Source organism: Peromyscus eremicus, chromosome 8a (genome assembly GCF_949786415.1).
Source record: "Peromyscus eremicus chromosome 8a, PerEre_H2_v1, whole genome shotgun sequence".
NCBI lineage: Eukaryota > Metazoa > Chordata > Mammalia > Rodentia > Cricetidae > Peromyscus > Peromyscus eremicus.
In genome coordinates, this window is record NC_081423.1 from 13,249,524 (window position 1) to 13,270,542 (window position 21,019).

The 21,019-nt window shown below is 44.7% G+C and overlaps 1 protein-coding gene across 1 annotated transcript in view; it reads left to right on the forward strand.

The window, feature by feature from the left end:
* LOC131916435 (dedicator of cytokinesis protein 2) overlaps positions 1–21,019 on the forward strand; it is a 203,981-nt gene that overhangs the window by 111,786 nt on the left and 71,176 nt on the right. The window contains exon 23 of the mRNA XM_059269778.1: positions 11,886–11,994. Coding sequence (XP_059125761.1) covers positions 11,886–11,994 — 109 coding nt within the window. The remainder of the gene's footprint in view (positions 1–11,885; positions 11,995–21,019) is intronic.

Genomic DNA, 21,019 nt, shown 5'->3' on the forward strand with positions numbered 1-21,019 from the left:
TGGGGCAAGGGGATACTTTCTATTTAAACCATAACAGTCTCCAGTAAGAAGGCCCAAGGAGCCACTATATTGCTCGTATTCCCCAGTAGCCATCAGTGTTATGACACGACACTGGAGTCTGGCTGGATTTATTTATTATACGGCTTTGCTTTGGGTTGTCCCTTGTGGATGGATTCCTTGTGTTCTTGACAATTTTGTGATTCAATTTTTAAAAGAGAGGTACTTATTTTTGCCTGCATGTATGTAAATGTGCTGCATGCATGGCCAGGCCTGTGGAGGTGATGCATGAAGAGAGAAAGAGTGTTGGGTTTTCTGGGTCTGGAATTACAGATGGTTGTGAGCATCCATGTGAATGGTGGGAATGGAGCCCGGGTCCTCTAGAAGAGCAGCCAGTGCTCCACACTGCTGAGCTGTTCCTCCAGGCAGCCTTGTGATCTGATGTTAAATCCATTTTTTGGCGATAGTTTGCATTTGCAATTCTTCCTGGGGTATTTTGTCCACCAAAGAGTCAGTGTCAGAGCTCTGCAAACTTCATCCTGTGTTGTAGCCAGAGGGATCTTTCCAGAGTTCAAGTTAGACAAAGGGCTGCTGCCTCCCTTGTCCATAGGCGTACAGTCTGAGACCCTCGTTACTAGGGCCTGGTAGATGCCTGGAACTGAAGGAAGTGCTGAGCTCTGCACATTTTTTCCTGTACATACCTATGATGAAGTTTAACTTATAAACTAGCATAGTAATAAATTAAACACAATGGCCGGTGGTAGCACACAGCAACTGAAACAGTGTGCTGTCGTGGAGGTGACGCGACTATGTCCCCCTTTCCTTCTCTCTCTCCCAAGAGTTAAGGTGATTGAAACTGCAGGCAGTGAGACTTCAGGTGCAGGGGGTGAGGCTGCTGCACCCCAACTCCTGGACTTCGTGTCTTTGCATTATTCTTGGAAGGAGGAAAACTGGGAGCCTGGGAGGGCCGCTGCTCTGCTCCCGGCAGCCCCTGCCCCTTGTTTCCATCGGACCCCGCTTACCCATCTCCCTTGGCCACCCTGCCCTCCATCCCTTTGATTCCCGCAGTCCCTGCTGCTGAGGGTCTGTGAACTTGATGTGACTGTGCCCTTTCTCCTCTTCATCTGCTTTCCTGTGTCACCCTAAGCTCTATGCCCTGCCAGCCCACTCTTTTCAGGCTTGGCCAAATCTTCCTGATGTATGTCATCATTGTCTATGTGACTTCCCTGTGCAGCGCATGCCACAATTGCTGTTTAATTGTTTGGTTGCTGTTTTTATTTCCCACCATACATTTTCTTTTTCTTTTCTTTTCTTTCTTTCTTTCTTTCTTTCTTTCTTTCTTTCTTTCTTTCTTTCTTTCTTTCTTTCTTTTTTTTTTTTTGGTTTTTTGAGACAGGGTTTCTCTGTGTAGCTTTCTGCCTTTCCTGGATCTCGCTCTGTAGACCAGGCTGGCCTCGAACTCACAGAGATCCGCCTGCCTCTGCCTCCCGAGTGCTGGGATTAAAGGCGTGCGCCACCACCGCCTGGATCCCATCATACATCAGTGCAAAATGATAGTGACTCTGCGGAATGACTGTGCATGGTGACTGGTACATTGTGACAGTTGCATCATGACTGTGTACAGTGACTGTGCAGAGTGATTGTGCACAGTGACCAGTATGTGGTGGCTGTGTATAGTGAGTGACACATTGCCACAGTTGCATCATGACTGTGTATAGTGACTGCATGGTGACTGTACTGGCATAGAGCATCTGCTGCATGGTAATGCTCCACATGTCTTTGTCAGCCGAATGATCATCTTGTGAAAGCACACCTGCTTAAATACTGTAGCCGAGGACTCAGGGCCAACTGTTTTTCAGCTCTTCTTCCCCTTCCCGTACGGCTTTCTCCCCGAGATAACTTGATTGCAGTACTCATTTGATTTCATGCCAGGTATGTACTGCTGAGTCAGCAAGGTCCAAATGCTGCCCTGGACTGTAAAGCCTACCTGCTCGGACCAGGTATCTCTTCCTCCATCAATATTTCCTACTTTGATTAGGTTTTATATAAAATCTGTTGCCTCCCCGTTTACAGTAAATAGCAGAACTTGGCATCTCCTCAGCTCTAAACATCCAGACAGATAACGCATTGAAGACTTTTCCCTGGCTTACACTGCAGCCTTTATCTGCTGTGTGCATTCCAGGATCAGCTTTCCTGAGCCTGGGCTTTTGCTGTTCCCTACCTGCTTCCTTAGGCATCTGCTGGCCAGGTAGAATGCCTGATCTGTTGCTAATTCACAGGCGATATCAAGGTCTGGAAATAGAGATGAATAGCCTTTCAGCGCATGGGTATTTCTTGGGAGTTTTTTGAGCTGCTCCTAGAGCTTCTAAGGCTTTAGTTTAGCGTTTATTCTTTCTAACACTCAGCAATGACACAGTGCATGTCTGTTCCATGCACATTAGCCCATAAGACTCTTCCTCCTTTAAACACCTGCATTGATAACACAAGTTTCCACTTCAAATAAGTTAAAAAAATCTCTGTCTGTGGTAACAGCTTGGTCAGCATTAATGATCGAGCACTGACACATGCTGATTGGGCAGGTCACCATGCCAGGTACTGAAATGCACCCATGAATTGGGTGAACTCACACTTAGTGTTCCTGGACGTTTTAGTTGAGTGGGGAAGAATCATTGAGCAGATAATCTTGTCGGTGCATGTCAGTCAAGAGGTGGTGTGTGGTAGTAGCCTAATGAGATTAGTCTTGCCGTGGGGCCTGGAGGTTTTTCTGGACAAATGTCATCCAAACTGTGGCCTCAGTGCTGAGCATGTGCTGTGGGGTGAAATGAAGTGGAGGAGGGTAAAAAGGTGAATAAAGCCAGGGGGAGTTCGCTGAGATTTGGGGCTTTGACTGTAGCTCAGCAGCAAAGCACGTATGCTTGTATGAATGGTACAAACTCCTAGATGCATTCCCCAGCAGTAGTAGGGGAAAGAGAGAGAGAGGGAAGGGGAGAGAGAGGAAGGGGGAGGGAGGGAGAGAGAGGAGAGAGAGAACGGAGGAGGGAGGGAGAGAGAGAGAGGGAGAGGGAGGGAGAGAGAAAGAGAGAGGGAGAGAATATGAATCCCAGATGGACGGGCAACTAGGGCTCAGAGTTGAATAACATGCTGAAGGTCACAGCCTTACCCGTGCTGGTGTTAGTCTATAACTCAGTCCCTGAAACTCAAACCATCGTCCCTTCAGCTGAGTCCCCCTCTGCTGGCAGCTTCCTGGCCTTCTTTCTGTCTTGCTGCTATTGAAGTAGGTCTCCAGTGATGCAAACTGTACTGCGTTTGAACTTGATTTTCCTTGGATGTCCTCAAGTTTTACTGCGCAGGTATTTTTTATGATCCAAGGTATTAGTAGGGAAAATGTTAAAGAATTGTTTTTAACTACATATACCAAATGCCAGGGCTCTCAGTGGAACAGAGCAGGAAGCTTGAGGTTAATTATCCCTCTCAGGAAGCCAGGACTCAAAGAACAAGGTTCGCATGCTCGAGGCATGACCACAGCTTAGAGCAATAATAACTTGACATTTCTTGGGTAATTGTCTGTCTAGCCGCAGTCAATGCCAGAAACCAGGAGGCAGGAGAAAGATCAGATTCTCCACTCTGTGAGCATCCAGGGAATCTGCCTCTAGTTGTGTGACTTTGTGTTAGATTCCAGCACTTGCCCCAGGTCCCCAATGAAATGTGAAAATCAGGGGAGACTGCAGAAAAGGAAGGCTGTAGAAAGGAGCTGGAGAGCAAGATACATTCACCCCAAAGAAAGAGTATTTCTCCCTGTGAAAAACTGTAATATTCTCTTGCTTAAATATCAGTATGTTATGCAAGTGCATTATGGGACAGTTGTCACTTTTCCCTTTTCTAAGAGGTAACTAAATTACCAGCTTAATACATCTGTCCTGGCTGGTTTTTGTGTCAACTTGACACAAGTAGAATCATCTGAGAGGAGGGAACCTCAATTGAGAAAATGCCTCCTCCATAAGCTCCAGCTATAAGTAAGCCTGTATGGCATTTTCTTAATTAGTGATTGATGGGGAGGGCTCTGCCCATTGTGGGTGGTGCCACCCCTATGCTCATGGTTCTGGATTTTATAAGAAAGTTGGCTGAGGAAGCCATAAGGAGCAAGCCAGTAAGCCACACTCCTCCACAGCCTCTGCATCAGCTCCTGCCTCTAGGTTCCTGTCCTATTTGAGTTCCTACCCTGATTGCCTTCAATGATGAATTTATGATATGGAAATGCAAGTGAAATAAACCCTTTCCTCCCCACGTTGCTTTTGGTCGTGGTGTTTCATTCCAGCAACAGAAACCCTAACTAAGACAACATTGGTTTCTAGTTTTACTAGTTGCATGTGAGTAATCACTTTAAAGCTTATTTTTGTTATCATTTAAGATATCATAGAGGTCTAGTATGCTATTAAAAGAAATAATTATTGGATAAAATGGCAAGTCATACAGGGAGTACCTAGTTTCTTCTAGGCACCTACACTTTTAACCCAACTGGCTCATAGAGAGTGAACTAACACACTGGTGGATATTAGCTTCTCCTTGAAGTCATTGATGCAATCTAGATTTTTCTCTAAGTGTCTTGAAGCATGAAAGAGTATATATGTGTTTCTATCATTAGAAACATTGTTTGGGAACATTCAATTTCTAATTATATCAGAGTAAAAATGCCTGGAATATCATTTTTCATGTTAATGGAGAAATTTACTTAAGAGCAGAATTATGTGACTCAGTGGTTCCTGCCAAATGATATAAAGCCTGTGGCTCCTCTCAGTAGGATGAAGGATGGCACAAGACACACGTCATAGTCTTCTCGTGACTTACAGCTCCTTCCAAGTCTGCTCGTATCTTATTACCTCCTTAACTCTTAATTTATCACACAAGGTTGCCATAATTTAGAAGCAAAGTGAACGCTATGGATGGATTATTTTTCTTTCATTTCCCCCCATATTGTTATCTTCTTTATATATATATATATATATATATATATATATATATATATATATATATATATATATATATATTATTATTATTCAGACTGTTTACTCTTCACCTGAGGTGGCTTTTCTTCAGTGATTACATTAATTTTTACACATTCAATCTAGACATTTTTCAAAGCAGATTCTCCACGGGTTGAGCTCGTCTTCTTTCCTCCCGTCCACAAATCATTCTCCCCTGGGGAGATTTAGAGACGGGTTCTTTAGGATGCTTCCTTGCAGTTTGCCCTGAGGGGCGATCCTTCTTTAACTGTCACCCTCTGGAGGAACAAGGACTTAAGCACAGATAATTTTGTCTTTGACAAAAGGACGGGCACCAGGCGCCATCTGAGCCCCGCCTGTTGGCTGCTGTTGGTGCTCCGTGAAATAATGCCTTTGTGGGGGTCTCTCTGGCCAGCAGGGCCGGTTGACAGCTCACATTGTTATTGACTGTAGCATATTCATCCCACCCCTTATAGATTTCTGCTTTATTCATTCCTGCTTCCCTTTCAAGCGGGTCACTCTTCAAATGAGATTTTTCTCTGGCTGTTGTTAAGCAAGATATCAGACTTCCAGCACATTGTACCAAACTTCCATGTCTCAACCAGCAAGATCTTACTAAAGGCCTATGAATCTTGGTGCTTTGGGAAGGGTGGGGTGGTGACAGCGACCTTCCGGGAAGGAGGTGGATAAGGAATAGAGTCCTCACTTACATGACCCTTTCTTGCCCTGCTGCGTTGATGTTGAACGAGCCTGAAGAATGCATTGAGTTTTGTTCAATCAGAAGAATTGCAAAGTGCAAGGATAATTTTCAGATAGACTCAGACAGGTTGTTTGGCTATAATTACTCTTAACTGAAGTGAAGCAAGAAAGACAGAGATGGAGAAGGGAGGGGAGGGAGAGAGAAAGCACTCTCGAGCCCTTGGCTCTGATCTGGAGCAATCACTCTTTAGAAACTAGGAGCTGCTCACTGGACAGGCTGTCCTAATAAAACAAGTGATGGGCTCAGATGTAGGAGCACAGCCAGGTTACCTTGGATTTAGAGCTTAACTAGAAAAAGGCTGCCCCCATCAGTCCTCCAAAGCCATCCCTGGGGTAAGTAATGCACCTCTGTGCACCCACCTGCTCCAGCTATGCTGGCCATTGTCAGGCTCTGTTTCTTAGTGGTGACCTTATCTAGTATATAAAGGGGTGAAATGTGGAGCCAGGGACACTCAGAGGCACCAGTGCTGGCTGTGTCCTTTGTTACTGAGTGAAATGTAGCTGAGCATCTATGTCCTCATCACTGAATGGTCACAGCAACTGCAACATAGGGTTGCTGTGTAGATCAAAGCAATCAAAACCACAAAATGCCAAGGAAATGCTTAGTAAATAGCAATTTCTTGTAGCCATAGTTGTTTAGTAGTAAAGGGGATATTAATGCAGGCTGTGTAGCCAAAGAGAACTCTCAGACCATGCTCGAGAGCTTGGAGAGCTGTTCTTGAACTGAGAAGAATGCGACTCAGTTCTGACTTACCAAGGTATTATCTTCGGAGTCACCACCAAGGCGCAAAATTGGTTTACTCTGTGATCTATCATTTATTGCTGACTTGCTCTTAATGGTCCATATCTGTTGCTGGAGATGAGAATCTTATGACACAAAATGCTTTAGTATCTGTCCTGGGGTTCTATCCTAGGTGGAGAAAGCAGGCATACAAGTGATCGTGAAAAACAAAGCTCCGTGACAGGGACATCTTAGGGGCTTTGTTACTGGGAATGAGTGGGGTATTGAGCATGTATCAGTTAACATGGGGAGTTCACTGTAAGGAAGTGGCCTCTTTTCAGCATTCACTGGGTACCTGGTGTCTCTTGGGGGCACAAAAGTATCCTGACCTTGTATGCAAGATAACAAAATGGTGTAGTGATCTCACTGTTTGAGTAACTTTACCTGGCTCTATAGAAGATTGTGAAATCATTTAAAATAGATTTTTTTTTCATTTAAAAAGCTTTCAATTAATTTGATCTTTCCACTGGACTTCTGTGAGATGTGAGGTGTGAGGTGTGTGTCTTGCCAAGAAAAAAATGTAAGCAAGAATGTGACAGGGTAAGAGAGAAGAAGGGTACTGGGCAGAGGACTAAACCTGTGAGGTGGATTTCTGGTACTGCCAACGAGGAGAGATGGTGGGACAGACAGGCAGTGGTGGGTGGTAACACAGGCGTGGACACAAAGACAGAGAGGCGCTCCCAAGGAGGTGACAGCGCCACCCAGAGCTCAGGCTCCCTCAGAGCATCATACCTTCTGAAGCCTTTCTTTTCTTCCATGTGAGACACAGACACTGACAAGCTCTGTCAAATGAGCCAGTCTGGAGCAGAGGCACAGCACAGTGCCCGAGTTGTGGGAATACGGAGCAACAGCATTATTATCTGCTTTTTCTCAGTGTGTGGTGGTCAGTAACTGAGGTGGGACTCCTTTCTGTGTGAGTTTTTCCTGTTAGTCTCCAGTGCAGTGCCTGGCATGTGGTATGTGCTCAGTGAGGGGCAGGCCTTATGGAGATGCTGACCTCTTCCTCAGCATCCAGATGCATCCAGAGGAGAAACTGGAGGTGTTGTAATGATAGCTAATATTTACCAACTGTGGACAAGGCTCTAGACTGCTGGTAGTATCATATGCACAGCGTGGTGGGAGTGTCCTTTATCCTAACATCTGAAATCTCAAATGCTCCAAAATCTAAAATTTTCTCAGTGCCAACCTAACTCCACAAGCAGAAAATTCCATACCAAGAAATTTCATTTTCTGTACAGAATTATTTGAAGTGGTGTATAAAATTACCTTCACACTTTGTATATAAGGTATAGATGGGTTGTAAATGACTTCCCTGTCTAGAGGTAGATCATTACTTAGATGCAGAAACTCCAGAAAGCATTCTGAATCTGAAGCACCTTTCCCTCGTCCCTCTCAGGGCCAAGGGTTATACCATTTATGTTTGATTTTTAGAAGAACCTTATGGAGCAGTATTTCACTAGTTAAGAAAACAGTGCCAGAGCATGGCTGGGGACCCAAAAAGTCTTGTCTCAGAGAATCTGGAAGCTGCTGGGAAGGTACCTGAAAAGATGGCTTAGCCAGAGCATCTAAAACTGGCTGAGATATGGAAAGAAAGGGACCCTCTTTTGTCTTTTCCCAGCCCGGGGCTGCTTTGTTTAGGCCCCTTTCCCCGGGCTGCTGTTCAGGACTCAGCATCTTGAGCACATGCTGAAGCTTTTCGTTCCCACGGAGGAGGTGGGGCCAGGCCCTGTGCGCACCAGATGGGCCCTGCTGCATTGACTGAGTGTTCAGCTGTGCAGCGTCTCCCAGCATGCTGGGCTGGTTCCACAGGCCCTGGGGGCTGTGGTGCCAACTGTGGTTAGGCTGGCACACCTGGAAGCCGGGCCTCACAGGCTGCTCTAGTTTTCCTGTGGTCAGGGCCTCAGCACCCTTCAATAATTTGTTCTCTGGCAGACTCAGCAGGTTCCAGAAGCATCTTTCTAATGGTCTAGGCCAGAAAAAAAAATGTTTCCTTCACAAAGCCAAGACACAGAGCAAGGGCTGGGAATAATGTAGAGAGTCCATCTGCCACACCCTTGACTTCGAGGCTATGGCTCAAGCATGTCAGCTATATGAGGCTTAGTTTTTCCTTTGTACTTCCCAGGGAATACCGGAGGCCTAACTGCCTCACTCTCATGCACTTAACTTTTCCATACACTCTAAAACTCCCGTGCTTTTTCCTTAATCCCTAATTACTTGAAATATTCTATTTACTTATTATACTCAAATTGGAGAGCTTGTCAACATAAGCACATCTATGTTCAGCAAGCAACAATGATTGCTGATGTTCAGTTAAGCACTTATTAAGTCACAGCTAAAGTATTAAGCACTCAAAATGCATCTTTTTTTTTTTTGTTCTCACAATAAATAACTTTTGTGGGGCTGACTTGCTGGTTAAGAGCCCTGGCTGATTTTGCTTGAGGACAACCCTAATGCCTATATGATGGCTCACAACAGTCTGTAACTCCAGTTCCAGGAGATTGGATATCCTCTTCTGGCCTCCATGGGCACCAGGCACACAAGAGGTGCATAGACATGCATGCAGGCGAAACACACATACACATAAAATAAAAACAAACAAAACTACTTTAGAAAATAACTTTGCATGAGCATTATATCTTTTATATATTAACAAGGCGGGTAAGAGTGCAGAAAAGCAGGACTTTTATTTGGGGGGAGTACATGGAAGAGCACGACTCCACATAAAGTCATTTCCGGGAGGTAGATCCCCATTTTCCTCTCAACTGTTGCAAGGTTGCCCGTCCCGGCTGTTGCCTGATGGGTGTGTCATTCTGCTTCCTCTGTGGAAGCCAGGCAGGCACAGCACCTGTTCCTATCCCTGGCTTGAGTGGTACACAGATACTTAGCTTTGACATATGTAAAAGAAGCAGATTGGATTCCCACTGAGGCAGGGACCCCACGTCTTTGCTTCATGGGATTAGCATCACCTGCCTTCCCTGTTTAGAGTCCCAGAGCATAGGAGAAGAACGCTAAGTTTAAGCTATGGGTACATCCTTGTGACCTAGAGCAAATGGCATCTCTTGCAGGTAGACACTAAATTCAGAGTCCTACAAAGGCAATGGTCAGTGAAGTCCTTGCTTTTCTCTGCAAGCCTCTTGTCCTTCCCACCTCAGTGAAAGAATATTCAGAAGACAGCGATTCCGAGTTACTCCCCACTCTGGCCCCGTGTCTCTTCTTTGTCTAGTTAGGGCATGGACTAACAGCTTACTAGACTTCCCAAGAGCTCTTGGCTTTGAACCCCAGACCAGGGAGCTACAAGAAAAAGCAGTGCTCTGTGAAGATCTAACTACAGAGAAGCTGAGACAAAAGCAGTTGGGGCTGATCTGAGTAAAGAAGGAAGTTTATCATAAGGGCAGTTGTACAACTTACAAAACTCAAATAGACTTAATGAGATGTGGCACAACTGGGACCCCAGATGGTCCCCAGAATCTCTTCAGGGGAGAGTTCCTAAGCATTCCCCCTAAGTCCTGCTGTTAAGACGACTCAACAAAACCCATTTAAAAACAGATTTATTTTTATTTTATGTGCATGAGTATTTTGCCTGCATGTATGTTAGCATACCACATGTGTGTAGTGTCACCAGGGATCAGAAGAAGACATTGGATTGCCTGGAACTGAATTCTAGATTTTTTTTTTAGCTGTGGTTGCTGGGAACTGAACCCAAGTCCTCTGCAAGAGCAGCAGGTGTTCTTAACCACTGAGGCGTCCCTCCAGCACCAATAAGACCCATTATAATGTTTTCTTTTTAAATAAAATTGTCAAGTCTCACAGGCAGGGGAAAGAATTTCGATGTGGAGGGTAGAGGAAGGATGGGCAGGTCATCTAGCAGAAAAAAATGTGGCTAGAAACCATCTTTGTGAGTGGAGCAGGTGGGTTCATGAAGAGGGCCTGCTCAAAACTGCTTCTGTCACATCCAAATACACAGGGCAGGATGCCTCCTATAGAGAAAACACATCTGTGCAGAAATACTGGGCGGCCAGTCCGTAGGTTTAGTGAGGCTGGAGGGAGCGGACAAACTCTGGACCACAGACCAGAAAGAGCCACAGTGATGCAGTTTATTGATGATTCCCAGGCAGCTATGGGCAGGGGAAAGGGTAAGAGATGGGCCAGTAGGGAAGGAAGTGAGGAAGAGAGACTGAGGGAGGAGGACAGAAAGAGAGATGGCCTTAGAAGAAAAAGGGCGGAGGGGAGGAAAGGGATAGGGCGGGGGCTAGAGACGACAGAGGCAGACGGAGGAGACACAGAGCCACAGCAAGAGAGAATGAGAGAGAGAGAGAGAGAGAGAGAAAGTGTGGCTGAAGACACAAGCTGAGACAGAGGGCCTGAGGAAGGCAAGAGGAAGGCGAGGGGCGGGTGGAGATTTCACGGAGGAGGCAGTAGTAAAGTGGCTGTGACTGGCTGGCCTGTTGGGGAAGGGGAGCGAACAAAACTGTTAAGTGTGTCAGCGCTTTATCTCAGGAAAGCACCTTTACCAGAACGGGCTCAGGCTGGTTCCTGACATGTGGGCTGTGACAGGAGAGGTACTTTTTATCTGAGCCGAGGACAAGAGTGCTCTTGTGTGTGCTTTACACTGGATGCCACAGATTAGGCTGTGGATATTTCATGCTTGCTGATAAAAGCTTGTTTGGAGAAGCTCTGGGCTGAGCGAGGCTGGGGGAAGAGGCTCAGATTCTGTGAGGGGATGGTTTCCAGGCAGCAGCCCATGTTTATATTAGGAGAGGACCTGAGTCTTTGGAAGTATTTTCATAGCAGCTGATCTCCTTGCTTAGATGAATGAGGGTCTGTTTTGTAAATTATATATTTCTGTTATGTTAATGTTAGTTTTTACAATTATAACATAGGATCTTTATAATCAGAGGAATGCAGTTTTGAAATAGGTAATAAGTGTACTTCTGAATGGGGGGGGCAGGAGAGCATTAGCCATGACCCCAGGACTGGCTGTGGGAGTTCAAGTGACCAGCAGGTGGTGGCTAAGTGGAAGGGACTGCACACTTGAAAACATTTTCCCTTGGGGTTTCTAGGAGACTTAGAAAATCCAAGGTCCACAGCTCAGATAGCATTCCTTTCTTTGTGGTTCTTCAAGGTAAAAGGAAGAAGATGGAAGAGGGGCAACTTTATAACACTCTGAGTCCAAAGGTGCCTCTTAGCACAGAGCATGTGCGGCTCCTCTCTGTGACAGTTACCACATCAGCTCCCCCCTCTCCCGACAAGTCCTCCTCTCCCACACTGGAAAGGAAGGTTGTGGCGGTGCACGCTTTCAGATGTCTCGCCAGCTGGCTTGAGAATGACCCAGATGTGTCTCCTTTCAGGCTTTATGAAGGCAAAGAACAGATGGAGTTTGAAGAATCTATGAGACGGCTCTTCGAATCCATCAACAACCTGATGAAAAGTCAGTATAAAACCACCATCCTTCTGCAGGTTGGTTCACCCTACAGAAAGATGCCCTGTTTGTCCTTGGCCACCCAGTGCTGACAGTGTGCTCAGCCTCCATTTTTGTCCTTGGTCACCCAGTGCTGACAGTGTGCTCAGCCTCCATTTTTGTCCTTGGTCACCCAGTGCTGACAGTGTGCTCAGCCTCCATGTTTGTGTCCTTGGTCACCCAATGCCGACAGCGGGCTCAGCCTCCCTGTGTGTCCTTGGTCACCCAGTGCCGACAGTGGGCTCAGCCTCCATGTGTGTCCTTGGTCACCCAATGCTGATGGTGTGCTCAGAACCATCTGCTTTTAACCATTTGTTAAAGGGCTGAACTGGCAGCCTGCTTTTAGGATTGAGAGGACCAGGGGCTCCGCTGGTGGGAGGAAACTGATTTATCGCTTGTTTCCCATGGACGTACCAGTATTTCCCTTTGAAATAACTCTGAAGCTTTTGTTATCTGGAGAGAAAGAGGCTAACTCTGGCTACTTCCAGTGATGGGACTGGGAGTGTGGTACTCTTATCCACTGGGGTGCTGATAGCCTAACTTTTAGTTCTCATCACCGTCAACTCAGGTATCCTTTTGGGATTAAAGCATCTCCTCAATGGGTAAAATAGAGGATGGGTCATCTCACAGTGGTTTTTGGTACTCAGCCCATACACTATGCAAGCCTGTACACTTCTTGAAGGCTCTTTCTGTTTTGGGAAAAAAACCCAGCAGCTTGTGATTAAAAAGTTTCACAGCATTAACTCCCAAGGACTGGAGCTAGGGTGGAATTTAGCCTGATGTTTTCTGAGTAGAGAAAACCCAACACATTTATCTGGATCAATGAGTTAATGCAGATTGCTTCTTAAAACAAAACAAAGCAAAACAAAAACCTACATTATCCTCCTAGTTGCTAATTTAAATAGCCACGATGCCTGCCGTTACGCCCAGGACTGCCTAGCCCCTGGTTGGAGTTAATGAGAAAGGAGCATTCAGGGAGGAAGGAGGTGAAGAGGCAGAGGCAGCATCTGCCTACAGGGCATTTGCTGCTGATGCCTTGGGTGCCAAACTTTGCACATAGGATCCCTTGGATACCGAATTACCGTCATAGGGGTTTTCTCATTTAATTGGTGCAGAGTGTGGCTAGGACAAGGAGGGAGAAAACTCCCTGGGAGATTTTTAACTTGAAGCAAAGTTTGGGAATCACTGAACTATTGGTTTCTTTGGGTTTGATGAATATTGAGAACCCGTGAATATTAGAGAGGTCTTGGAGTCGTGCATCTTTATATCCTTAGCACTTAGGATATGTTGGTACTTAAGAAAAGGTGGTGGAGTGAAGGAACGCACATCAGTGTGGAAGCTGCAATCCAGCCTGTTGACATGCCTTCCTTCAGTCTTCAATGCTGGCGAGTGGCATGACCGGGATTCAGATCTTCCTGCCCAGCTCTGGGAACAAGGCTCCACCAATTGCATTCCACTGTGCTTGATACCACTCATTAAGTGCCCACCATGGATGCCGATGTCCTTGGAATTAGTTAGGACCTGACTTTACAGTTTTCACCTTCCCTTCCCTTTGCCAGTTTTTAAAAATGCCTTTTGAATATTCCCTTTGCTGCTTAAAAACGTAGTTTCTATATTCCTAAAACTTTACTATAACAAAATGGATAACTGGAGCAGGAGTAGCTTGAAATGTGACTGGGGTAGAACCTGTCTCCCACCCTGGCCTGTATCATGCAGAGGCTGCACAGTGGTAGGAACAGCAGGAGGGTTAGGATAACCAGTGAGGGCCAAGGGTGACCAGTTACCATGAGAGAATCTCCAGAGAAACAAAGAGAGAAAGCTCTTTGGAGGAAAGTAGAATGCAGCAGAGGCCCAAAGAGCTAGATGCGTCATGGAGAGAGAGAAAGAGGCCATCCTAGAGCCATTTTGTCTCGTTTCTACACCTGATTCCCTGGGATGAATTGCAGGTACCTTGTGGGGGGAGACAAGGAGAGAGGGAGTAGGAAGGTAGGGAAAGAAGAAAAAAGAAATGATGCAGTCAGGGAGCAGCAAGGGGGAGTGGGCACTTACCTATCAGGAGCCTGGGAATCTTTTAAGGGGAATGTTCTTCATGGACTGTGTGGACTAATTATGTGGATCAGGCAACTTTTCAGCCTCTGTTTCTTCATACATAAAACTGCACTCTTTGAGGAAGATGCAAGAAACAATCTCTGCAAAAGAGCAGATTACAAAATGCTGTACAACTGTGTAAAACTAATGCGATTGCTACGGTTTGTGCATAAGTCATTTTAGTCCGCTTCTTATTGTCTGGGTAAACTGTTAGAAAAGCCTCACTTTCACTGATCATGCTACTTTCTTCTCAAGGCTTCCACCCCTGAGCCATGCAAAGGGGCTTTATCTCATTTTAAAATTTGCTCCAATGGCCAAATTTAGCTTTGGGGATTTGCATAAAGTCAAAGGTATTTTGTACCTATTTATATGGCTCCTGAAAAGTTATCAGAAGGGATTTAGAGTCATCTCAAATATTAAGAGCAGTACCATTGGAAGACAATGTAAGCCTGTTTTATGGTGTGAGGAATGGGCTAAACACAGGAGGGAGGTCAAGTTCACGCTAGCAAACCCGACACAAGGAATATTCTACAGTCTATGACCTTCACAGTAGGAGGGAGAGCTGTGACTTTGCCCCTGAGAAGCTTGAGTGGGAAGTCAGTCTTCTACACATGGGCATGCTATTTTCAGTGTTAAGCATATCACTTCATTTTTTAGGCTGGGATAGTTTGTAGGATTAAAGGAAGTAACCTGTGGAAAACATGAAACACAGGCCTGTTACATCATCTAGCAGTGATTAAATTAATTTAACAAATAATTGTTAGTCATTGTGCTGACTAGTTTTGGTCAACTTGACATATCCTAGAGTTATCTAGGAATAGGGAATCTCAATTGAGAAATTGCTTCGATCCTATTGGCCCATGGGCAAGTCTGCGTGATAGTGTGACATTCTTGGTTCAGACTGAACACTTGCAGCTGGGTAGACACTTAATGGCAGAAACCCTTGTTCATGATTGCTTTAGTTACAAGTGAAGTGGGTTTGGTTCAAATCTTGGCTTTGTCCATCATGAGTTCTGGGGCCTAAGCAAGTTTTTTCCTGTTCCTAAGGCTCATCTGGCTTTGTGAGGTATTTTCTGTGGTTTTCTTTATTCTTTGTTGGCATGGCAACAACTCACTCAAAACCATGACATTAAAGCCAGTTGTTCAGAGTAGAAAAAAAACAATGCAAATGCCTTCCAGGGCTTGAGTACCTAGCATATGCCTGGTGTAGAGCGGGGCCCTTCACATACAGCGTTATTAATCTAATCAGAAATCTGCAGGGAACCATGGTCCTCAGTGTTCACAGAAGCTTATAAATTAATAAGTTCGCTCCAAATTAGACCTGCCCAAAGTGGTGGAGCTAGAATTTAATGCCATCAAGGCCTCCTGACTCCAAAGTCAAGGTTCTTCTCCATACCTCAGGAATGATTTGGGCCAAAGGCTTCTAAGTATTTTCAATAATGTTCAGAAGTCCCTGTGTGCACAAGCTGTGTCTTAAGGGTTGATAAAGCTGAGGGCAGATTGACAGGCTCAGCAGTAGACACTCCTGATCTACGTGGAGCTGCACTGTGTGTGAAGGGAATATGGTGATAATTGAACAGACAATTTATCACCTTCTTCTCTAAATTCATGATCCTGCATAACGCCCATTTTGATGGTACCAGCAGAATTCAGTGAATAGATGGATTACAATGCCATGCTCTCTTGCATTCTTCTCTGACACTCATGCTGACAGCGGTTGGACTGTCCAGAGGGCCAGGGGAATTCACCAGGAGCTGGCAACAGTAAATGCTCAAACACCTATTGGTGGGATGAACGAAAGGGGGAAAACTGGCTTCTGTCTTCCTACTGTGTTCGGTCTGCTTCTTTTGTGTTTTATCGTTTAGTGAATGCCATGTTATGGAGTAAAATTTTTACAGATATTGTTAGTGCCTTTGATCTTTGTAACAACACCTTGTAATGTAAATATTCTATCTCTGCTTTTAACATGAGGAAAGGGAGACTCAGAGAGGTTGAGAAACTTAATCACCACCATGAAAAATTTGTTCTTGGATTTGGATGAAAGCTGTGGAAGAGTTGAGTTAGATTTCTTAGTCACCATCAATAGTAGTGTGGAATGGTTCCACTAAAGATCCGAATCTTTTGGCAAAAGGCAGATGAAAGCTACATAAGAGAAAGATGGGCAGATGTCCAGTCATGAAGGCGAGCTGATTTAGAACAGCTCTACTTTCCTTTTTAATAGGTGTAAAATGTCCAAGCATCCAAACTAACAGGAAAAAAAATAGCCCATTCCTGAGATGTGGCTCATAGGTTACATCCTGAATTCCCAGAGCAAGGGAGATGAAATTCTGTTTGAACAGCAAAAACCAGGAATTTTCCTTCAGATCTTCAAGTGATTCATGGTTATTTAATCTTGTCCTGTTTCTCTACCACATATTCCATACTTGGGGTAATGTTTGGGAATGACAGATGCTGGTTAGGTAACAGGAGCACAGAATAAAGCTGTAGACTCCTGTTGAACTTGAGCACAGACAGTCGGCCTTTTCATGCTGCTGCTGTGGCATGGTTGCTTCTGCTACTCCTCCACCTTCTCACCATGCTAAGGATCAAATCCTTGGTCTTGGCCCATAGTCGGTAAGGAATCTATCTCTGAGCTACATCATTAGCCTAGACCCTGCTACTTTAAACACTGAGTCCTTCTGCTTCCTGCCAACCTTGAGGGCCAACATGATATTGAGTTGCAGAAAAAATGGAAAAACTCATGTTCAAGAGTTCTCTGGTCCTGTTCTCAGTGCCTGAGCCAGGAAGTGTATACTCTTGAATGAAAAGACACTGCTGTTTGGTGGTTATTTCGTGGGGTGACCAGGAACCTGAGCTCTAATTGTCTACAGCCTAGATTCACACCCAAGGACTGCAGCAATGAGCAGGCCCTGAGACAGCAGTGAGTCTGCTTTCCTCCAAGAAGGTTCAGTGTCTCCAAGGAAGCTGCCTTCATGTGGCCATGCTGTGGTGGATTCCTGTGACACCGTGTCTCCTATTTCCACGGACCTTGACTACCTGTCTTCTGGCTACACTAAAATGATTAAAACTTGCCAGGGAGAGACTAGTGTTTGTTTGAAACACCTGTGGCAATGGCATGAGAAAGATGCCAAGCTTTGTTTTGTAATTGTGTATTCCTCATACACATGTCCTGTTTGGAAATAAAGCTGCATCTGTTGGTGGCAATGATGGCCACTTGGGTTGGTGGGTAGAATTAATGTATACCTGGAAACACTCAGCATACAAGCCCCTCAGAGTTTTTGGAGATCAGTTGTTTGGTATTGTTTTCACTGTTTCCTCCCAGGCCACGGTGGTCAGATCTAGGTCATGTCTATCTAGGCCAGTGGTTCTCAACCTGTAGTTCTTGACTCCTTTGGGAGTCACATATCAGATATCCTGCACATCAGATATTTACATTACAGTTCATAGAGTAGCAAAGTTACAGTAATGAAGTAGCAACGAAAATAATTTTGTGGTTGAGGGTCATCACAACATGAGGAACTGTATGGTTGGGGGTCACAGCATTAGTAGGGTTGAGAACCACTGATCTACACAGTGCTGATTTCTAGCATCCTCCTATGCCTTGTGTCTGAGACAGACGGACATTGAGTTGGGGCTGGGTCCAGGTCTCTTCTCCATCGTAGTACCTGGCCTTTGACAGAGGAAGGAGGGAAATTCCATTGTTGCCATGAGACTACTTACTGATATGGCTAAAGTTTTCCTGATGGCCAATCTTTTGACTATATATACAGGTGCTGAGGAGGGTCCTTGACTTAAAGAATGCCAGTAAAACTGTACTTCTGTTCAAAAAAATAAAAAGGACAAAACAGAGATGGTTTTTAATCCATTTCTATCCCAAATCAGCCTTCTGTACCCTACAGAAGTGGCCTAGTTTGCCAAGACAGGATGCCTTTCATTCAGCATGAAGGGCAGTAGGAGAGCATGCTGGTTAAGAGTCAGCTGGGCCATCTGGGACACATCCTGGCTTGTTACTATATGGCTTCTGTCAAATTTTTAAATATCTATGTACCACGATTTCCTCACTGGTAAATTGGGATGACAGTATTCTTCTGCTCAGAGTAGTTGTAAAAATTAAACAAGATATTACATGTAAGGTACACAGGAACTTTTCATTAGTGGTTCCTACTTGAAAACCCTATGAATAATAATCCTATTACATAAGTATGTAGGTACCATATATTTAAAATAATGTAACAATATAGGAACATATACTATGGAATGAAAAGTAAAAACAGTAGATATGAGGGCAGCAGCAGTAGGAATTATAGTTAAGTTGTACCATTCCTGGGTGGCTAGCAGATCTACAAAGCCAGTCTGTTTCCAGTTTTCAAGCTTCAGACACACAACAGGCAGAGGGCTCCAATAAGTTATGTGACTGACTTGTTCCTTCCTAGGAGTTGGTGGTGGTAATACCTGCTGTAGGCAGCTCAGGCATTTCAAGGGAAGATCATAAACAAGGGGTCTTGTGCTTAGTGCTGGGTTGGACAGTAGCTGTCTTAGTTAGGGTTTCTATTGCTGTGAAGAGACACCATGACCACAGCAACTCTTATAAAGGAAAACATTTAATTGAGGTCATGTTATCCTTAAATCCAAACTTTCCATTTTGATATTAATAATGCTCAAGTTTTCCACAGTAAAAAATCAGTCTTCTCCAATAGCAATTTCTGAAGTCTCCACGAGCAGGGTAAGGGTAAGGAAGCGTGGTGTACCCATTGGGCATTGCTGAATGGGGGTCGGAAATTAAGAGAATGTGCTCCAGGAGACAGCATGCTAAGGATCTAGTGGAAAATAGCCACAAAACCAAGTTGAATTCAATATATACACACATGTGTGTACAAACACACACATGTCCACGTCCATGCATGTTCAAGCAGTGCAGAAGAAAACTCACTGTGATGTTAACTATGTTTCCGTCTGGGGCATAGAGACTGAAGCTCAGATGAAGAGAGGGGATTTGAGGGGTAGTTTTCCCCCTTATTTTGTGTGATTTTCTTCTACAACAAAAATGTAGTACCAACTTTTAGAAACCGTAATCAGGGAGAAAAGGCTGACGTGCTGGAGAAGGGCATTGTGTGAGTAAGGTAGCCGTGCCATTCAGAGGTCACAGGAGTGGTTTCTCAGAGCAGCTGCCCGAATCTAAAGCCTGACTCCAAAGTAACCTGAAGCAAGTTGCTGAATCCTGACGTGACCAGGCTTCCTTGTCTTTGAAAATCCCATAACCCCTGTAGGGCTGTGGTTGAGAAGATAATCTGTTTCCAGTGTCTGGCACAGTATTTGCTCCATTATAAATCCTCAGAGAAAAGTCAGTCATTATTTAAGAAGCTCATTGGGGTATAGCTGGGGGTAAGATATTTTTTAATCATATTTTTTATTTGTGTCTGTGTGCATGAGTGTGCACATACTTCACTCAGAGGACAACTTGTGGGAGTCAGTTCTCGCCTTCCGCTATGTAGATCCAGGGAATGGAACTCAGGTCATCAGGCATGGTGGTGTTCCTACTCAACCACTTTTTCCATCCCAAGATATTCTTGAAGAAAATAATCTTCACTCTGTTTATTCTAGACTGATTGCACAAGGATGATACATATTGGTATCATGGAGAGCACAGAGAACATAAAATAAAAACACACACTTCTATTAGACCCATAGTCATTATGCTCCCTCCATGTGACTTATGGCCCCTGCTGAAATTGTAGGCTGCCCACGGCTAAGCAAACTATATTCCTTCCAGGGGTTGGAGAGTGGTTTGTACCTCTGGATAAAGAGAGGAAAAGAAAATTCATCTTGCTTTTCAGTTTTCTTAGCCCAGCCACTGGGGCAAAACATACTATTGTAAACATGTGTACTGTTTTCTGTCCACTATAGTGACCATACAGAGAAAATATAAATAACTCAGGTCACATCCCTAGCCACCAGCAGAGCAATTCCAGCACAATACCTTGCAAGAGAGGTGTCCATTAATAAGCACCCCAAACATGCTTTATGCCCAGCTTTGATGCCTCACATATATACAGAAATTGAAATAGTAAAGATGTTTTTGTCCAGAGCCACGTGGCTAAGAAGGTGGAATCAGAATACAGCCATAGAGCCAAGGTGCTTCTAACATTTTACTCACATGTTACTGCCTTTTTGAAGGTAGGAGTTGTGATTTCCTTGTACACGTGCATGTGTGTTCATGTGTGTGTGCATGTGCAAGAGCACTTGTGGAGGTCAGGCGTTGACATCAGTGGCTTCTTCTTTTACTCTTCACCTTATTTTTGTGACAGGGTTCATTCTAGTTAGCTGTAACTGTGGATTTGACACACTGAGAGTCAGCTGAGAAGGAGTCATAATTGAGGAATTGTCCAGCTCAGATTGGTCTGTGGGTGGTCTTGATTGTTAACTGATATAGGAGGGCCCAGCCCACTGTAGGTGGTACCATTCCCTGGGCAGGTGGTCCTGGACCATGTAAGGATAAAGTAGCTAACAGGGAGTCTGTGAGTGAGCCAACAAGTATCATTTTGCCATGGCTTCTGCTTCAACTTCTTGCCTTGACCTTCAATGACACACTGCAACTACTAAGGTGATAAAAATCCTTTAAGTCCTTTTTTGTCAGTGTTTTATCACCAGAATAGAGTGTCTCAATGAAAGTAAGAGCTCTCATATGCAGAGGGTCTAGTCCAGTCCCATGCAGGTTCCACAGCTGTCAGTCTAAAGTTTGTGAGTTCCTTTGAGCTTGGTCCAGTTGTCTCTGTAGATTTCCCCATCATGATCTTGACTCTCCTTGCTCATATAATCCCTCTTCCCTCTCTTCGACTGGGCTCCTGGAGCTCAGCCTGGTGCATGGTTGTGGATCTCTGCATCTGCTTCCATCAGTTACTGGATGAAGGCTCTATGATGACAGTTAGGGTATTCCAA